Source organism: Felis catus, chromosome C1 (assembly GCF_018350175.1).
Source record: "Felis catus isolate Fca126 chromosome C1, F.catus_Fca126_mat1.0, whole genome shotgun sequence".
Taxonomy (NCBI): domain Eukaryota; kingdom Metazoa; phylum Chordata; class Mammalia; order Carnivora; family Felidae; genus Felis; species Felis catus.
The window spans coordinates 16,711,504-16,717,416 of record NC_058375.1 but is presented as its reverse complement, the minus strand read 5'-3'; the positions used below and the strand labels follow the sequence as shown (position 1 = coordinate 16,717,416).

At 56.9% G+C, this 5,913-nt stretch overlaps 1 protein-coding gene across 1 annotated transcript; it reads right to left on the bottom strand.

Moving 5' to 3' along the window:
- Positions 1-404: 404 nt before the first annotated feature.
- C1QB (complement C1q B chain) lies at positions 405-5,538 on the bottom strand. The gene is made up of 3 exons (XM_003989642.6): positions 5,370-5,538; positions 2,281-2,493; positions 405-1,127 (listed from the first exon to the last, which is right to left on the bottom strand). The coding sequence occupies exons 2-3, from the start codon at positions 2,468-2,470 to the stop codon at positions 553-555; spliced, it is 765 nt and encodes a 254-aa protein (XP_003989691.3). The 5' UTR covers positions 2,471-2,493; positions 5,370-5,538; the 3' UTR covers positions 405-552.
- Positions 5,539-5,913: the final 375 nt, after the last annotated feature.

Here is a 5,913-nt window from a genome sequence, read left to right as displayed (position 1 = left end):
GGGTCATCAGTGGACAGAGCCAGGTCTGCTTGTGCGATTGAGGACGGTCCCTTCATCCCTCCGGTGCTCAGTTTTCTCCTCCGTAAACTGGGTGCAATGCAACCTGTCTCCCGGGATGAGGGTGAGGATTCATGAGAGAGTGAAAAGGCCTAGCCCAGTGCTTGGAGCATAGAAGTTGCTCCCTAGCTGGTGTTCCCTCCCCGTCTCCCACTATGTGGCCGTCACAGAGCTGGGCACAGAATCTGGCTCTCCAGTCACCTCCAATCAGATACAGTTTCTGTTTTCAGAGGTCATTCATTCATTCATTATTGGTTGTACAGTCAACCAACCAGCATTTAAGCAGCATTTCTGGGCACCTACTATGTGCCAGCTGCTGGGACGCAGAGTTGAATTAGACCACTTCCTTGGCCTTTGAAAATTTTATTTACTCATTCTTTCAGGAACATCCATGGAGCCCTTCTGTGTGTTTTGGCTGGGTGGGGGAGTGGTGGGGGTAACGTGAGCATTGCTGGTGGGGGCGGGGTTGGGGAGGGAGGCAGTCAGCCCCACAGCTCATGCCTCCACATCTGGGAAGAGCAGGAACCCAGAGAAGATGCTGTTGGCACCTTCTATGCCCACCAGGGAGTTCTTGTCAGTGGCCTGCAGGAAGACGTTCTCCCCCTGCTTCAGCTTGAGGACCATGCTGCCCGTGGAGACCTGGAAGGTGTTGTGGACGTAGTCGCAGAAGGTAACCACCTTCTGCATTTGCTCCCGGCCCCGCATGAGGTTCACGCAGAGGTTTCCTCGCGAGCTGGCATGGTAGGTGAAGTAGTAAATGCCGGGCACCCTGCAGGTGAACTTGCCGCTTCGAGATTCGTAGTTGTTGTTCAGGTTGGTGATCACCTGGTCGAAGCGGATGGCCTGGTCCCGCCGAAGGGCACTGTTGATGGTCCTCTTGGCACAGAAGGCGATTTTCTGTGTGGCCTTGTAGTCTCCTGATTCACCCTTGGGGCCGCGGGCTCCGGGGGGCCCTGGGGAACCTTTGGGGCCAACGGGGCCCTTGGGGCCTACTTTTCCTGGATTCCCAGGAATCCCTGGGTCTCCCTTCTCCCCAAACTCGCCATGGTCTCCAGCCAGCCCTGGCAGCCCTGGAAAAGGAGAGACGGGAGAAATGATGGGCCAGAGAACCAGGGAAGGAGCCCCGGGCTGGGAGGCAGGGAGCCTGGCCGTGTAACTTCTGACATGTCCCTGCTTGTCTCTGGGCCTCAGCTTCCCTGGCGGTGGGGGTTCTCCTTCCAGCCCAGCTTTCTGAGTCTGCGATGTGCCTGGCAGCAATGGGAACTGACGCCCGAGGTGTGGAGGGTGGTGTCTCCTTAGGGAAAGTGCTGGGCCTGCCCTCCTCACCAGCTCATCCAGGCTCCCTTGTTCGGGCTTAATGCCTGGAGCGGGGATAATGAATTCTTGGCACATGTGCTATCCCTCTCCACTCGCTCCCCCAGGGCAGACATCTTTAATCAATCCCAGCATTCTTTCCTGTGCAGTGGGCTTCCAGGGGGCCTTGGAAGCCTTCTCACGGCCACTCCAAGCAGCCGCTGCCCCTTGGTTCGGCACAGCGCGAGATAAAACCTCTTTTCCAGTAAAGTGGTGGAGTATAGTGGCTGAGAGCACAGGCCCAGGGGACAGACGGATGTCCTCCTGCCCCACCTGCCATTATTCATCGGGTCACCTTGACGGAGGCACGTTCTCCGGGACTCAGCGTCCTCCTCTGTACAATGGGGATGATGGTAGTTTGCGAGATTGTGTGGGTTACACGCGGTTATGTGAGGACGGTGGTTGGTTTTGGTTAAATGAACGGATGAACGGCATTTTCTGGGGGTGGGGTGGGGGTGGGGTTTCATGGCAGGAAGTCTCCTTTGAACCCTGTGACAACCCCACAAAGTATCTGCCTGCATTGTATGGGTGAGGAAATAGTTGAGAGCTGGGTAGCCACTTCCCGCGGAGACAGCCACTGCAGTGGTTTTCTGTCTCTACCCGGAGTTAAGGGTAAGAGAGCCATGGCCTGATCTCAGCCTCAACATTTACTGGGCTCCCTTGGGCATGTTGGTAGCCTTCCTGGGCATCAGTTTTTCCGGCTGTAAAATGGGAATCAGAATTGCACGGGTCGGGGTGGGGGGTGGGCCTTGGCAAGCCGATGGATTTGTGGGGGCTTGTGCGGTCTCTCAGGTAGGCAGCTGTGACTGGGGGGGGCAGGAGACAGGGCCTGGCTCGATGACATGGGAGTAACCCCAAAGCCTGCAGTACCTTTCTCTCCTTTTATCCCTGGGGTCCCGGGTGTGCCAGGAGAGCCCGGTGCCCCGGGAATGCCCGGGATGCCGGGGATGGCCGGGTGCCCGGTGCAGCTGCTTTGGGCCCAAGAGACCTCAAGCAGAAACAGGAACAGCAGCAGCAGCAGCAGCAGGGATGCTAAGACGCCATCCCTCACGGTCTTCATCACTGGCCCGGCTCAGCTACCTCCTGCAGGGGTGGGGGGAGAAGGTGGAGTGGGTTTTACCACCATGGAGACTCCTCACGTTTCTTCACTCATGCATCCGCTCGTCCGTGCGTTCACCGAGCGTGTCCCAGCTACCAGACCGGACCCCGCGCTGGGTGCTGGGGTAAGACGGATACGGCCCCTGCCTTCACGGAGCTGGCCTTCGAGGGGAAGGCAGGCAGTAAACAGGTCAACATTCAAGTAAATGGAAAGACAGACAGTGCAGAGCGATCTGTGAGAAACGTAGGGGTGCCTGGAGGCCGAGTAACCAGGCTTGAGGGGTGGGTGGATGGTTTTCTGGGAGAAGAAGTCCTCCTATTAGGAAAGTCTTCTAGATGGGGGCAGCGTCTCCAAGAAGTGGTGTTCAGGCCAGGACCCAGAGGTTCAGAAAGGGCTGGCGCAAGAGTGTTCTGGGAGGAAAGGAAGTGGGGGCAAAGGCCTAGAGGGAGGACAGAGAGCCTGGAGTGTCGAGGGCCAGCTGGGAGGCCAGTGAGGCTGGAGGGGAGTGAGGGGTCAGAGGGATGGGAGGTCAAGGCTGTGATTTGCAGGCTTTGGGCCACTTGACATCCTCAGAGCGGCCCTGCCTGGAAAAAGCTATTATTTTCATACCGACAAGGACCCTGAAGCTCAAAGAGGCTAAGACACTGGCTCACGGTCACACGGGAAGGACGGTAGCCAGGATTCAAACCCAGGCCCGTCTGGCTCTGAAGCAGGTATCCCTGCCAGCACCCCAGGCCATCTCTGCTGATGGGATGTTCTCAGGTCCCTCCACAGGCCCCGGCGAGTGGGAAGGGCCGGCCCCTCCCGAATACCAGGGAACTAGGAAGAACCGAGCCGGTCGGCACAGCCAGAGCCCCTCAGCATGGATTCTCAAGACGGAAGGGCCCTTAACATTCTAGTCCAAAGTTTTTTGAAAAATTGAGGTGACATTCACATAATATAAATTTAACCTAAAACGATTATCTTTGCATAAGTACCCGTTCCTGGAGGTTTTACAAAATGACAGATTTGACAACTTCAGTAATCCATGCATTGGGCACTTAGCCAGACTCTGGGCCAAATACTTTATGTGCTACTATCTCATTTAATGTGGTCTTTACAATAGCCCCTCCCGCCCCAATAAAGCCCCCGGCTCTCTCCTTCTACAGATGGGGAAACTGGGTACTGGAGAGGGCAGGAACCTCCATCAAGGTCACACAGCTGCCTTGTGGCTGGGATTCCAACCAGCCTTTCCAAGCACCTACCACGTCCACTAGACCTTAAAACTCACAGGGTGTTCTGCTAGGAGGCTGTTAAGCCTGGTGGTTTAAAACGTGGGCTTTGGAGCCAGACAGCCTGACGGGGGCTCATGAGTGGCTGTGTTTTGAGCAGCACTGGGTACGGGGCTGGCGCTCGGTGAAGGAGGCTATTTTATGGTTACTGTTCCTGCTGCTGTTGCTGCCCAGAGAGCAGGATGTGCCAGAGGCGGTGGTGAGAGGTCTCTGGGGTCAGAAGGACAGCCGCGCTTCCAGGGTCCAAATCAGGGTCCACTTGCAGGGGAGGGCCCCAGGCAAATCGCTTCTCTCTGGCGAGTTTCCCCTTCCATGAAATGGGGATAACACTAATCCTTGCCACACAGGGTTGGTGGGAGGATAGATGATGTAGGCCCTGGCACGCCAGAAATGCTAAAGGAATATTCGCTATTTTTGTATTATCCCTGCCATCCAGGAATCCCCAAGCGTTGGGATATGACGGAGGATGGTTGGAAAAGTAAAGCAGGGGCCAGCCCCTGTGGGAGATAGGGCTCAGGGAGAGGAGATCTCAGGTGGGTACAGGCCAGGAGTGGAGAGCGGCAAACAGGGGGTCGGGGTGATGGGGACAGCAGGTCCAGTGAGACTCAGGCTTCCTAGGGAAGCAGAAGGTGGCAGGGGGAGTGGGAAGATGCATCTCAGGGGCCGCTGAGTCTCAGAGCTGGGCATCTGGTCCGAGCCCTGCCCTCGCCATCCATCACCACCGTCGGCCTTGCCCCTCACATCTTTCCCAACCCTTCTTCCAGCCCCGACAGCTCCTTTTCCCCGACTTGGAGTCAGACCGACGAGACTTCAAACTGCCACCTCGCTGTATGGCCTGAGACAAGTGCCTTAACCTCTCCGGGCCTCTTTGGCAGAGTTAACTGCTACCCACAGGACCGCCAGAGGATGGCAAGAGATGGCATCTGAGAAGAATGAGGTCTCTAGTGTGGCGTCTGATCCCACGCCCGCCTTTAGAAACACGCAATTAGTTATCAGACCAACTAACCACTAATCGCAGCTCCACCTACGAGGCAAATTCGTTCCTTGAAAGACTCAAGCTGAGCTATTCTCAGCAGACGGGGAGCGAATGAGAGAAGGCAGGTGCTGGAAAAGTGCTGGGCTGGGTGAAGGGGGGCCTGGGTTCTAATTCCACCTCGGCCTCTGACATATCTTGAACCAGGTAGTTCGCTAAGCGCTGGGTGAGCTTAATCTCCTTCAGGGCTCCTAGGGCCCCTAGAAGGTTCCATCATTCCCGGAGAGGGTCTAGGACGAGAGAGGTTACATGACTTGCCCCAGGTCACCAGCATCTAAGACACAGAAGCAGGACTCAGCTTGAGTCTTGGTGATTCCAAAGCCCTTATGTTGGTGGCTCCCATTTTAGGCTGCTCCCATCACCTGGGGTCCCGGGCAATAGTAGATGCCCAAGTGCACCCACGGGAAGTTTGGCTCCCCAGGTCTGGGGTTGGGCCTGGGGGTCCACACTGTTAATCGCCCAAGGCAGAGAGTCAAAGTCTACACTTTGGGAATCATCACCCTCCGCCATATTGTCTGGCTGGCCAGTCCCCCCAGTTCCTGAGCCCCGTCCTCACCTGGGAACCTCGTGTCCTGTGGGGCCGCTCGGCTGGGCAGCAGTGGGGCTGGGAGCCAGGAGCCTGCTGCTCTCGGTCCAAAGGGGAAGTTCCATTCCCCAGAGACAGGAAGGGCCTTCCCCTGAGGGCCCCCTCCCATGGGCCCAGCAGGACGGCCCCCTCCACTCTCAGCCCATCCGGCAGTTTCAGGCCGCATTTCTGCAATCGGGAAGGGTTTACTGTAAATGCGGTGGGTAGGTGGCCACTTCGGTTTCGCCAGCTCAGCAGCTGTTGGGGGAACAGTCTGTCCTGAGAGAATGTCCACAACCGGTGGCTTGCGTGCCAAGGCCCCTGACCTTGTGATCCCCTACAGCAGACGTAGCTGTTCCTCATTGAAACGAGAACATGGCTGGCCTGGTGCCTGAGCACTGGATTTGGAGTCAGGAACCTGTATACGTGATCTGGCTCTGCCACTCATCAGAGTGTGATTCCTAAGGTCGCAAACGGGGGTCTAAATGTTCTCAGCCGAGAGAACCCAAGGGAGCCCCCATTTCCTCTGCTCTAT

Bases quoted from the DNA above. Each gene is read 5' to 3' on its own strand.
- C1QB (XM_003989642.6), bottom strand. From the start codon at position 2,470: ATGAAGACCGTGAGGGATGGCGTCTTAGCATCCCTGCTGCTGCTGCTG. The intron at 1,128-2,280 runs GTACTGCAGGCT...CTCCTTTTCCAG, and splicing joins AGGGATAAAAGGAGAGAAAG to GGCTGCCAGGGCTGGCTGGA.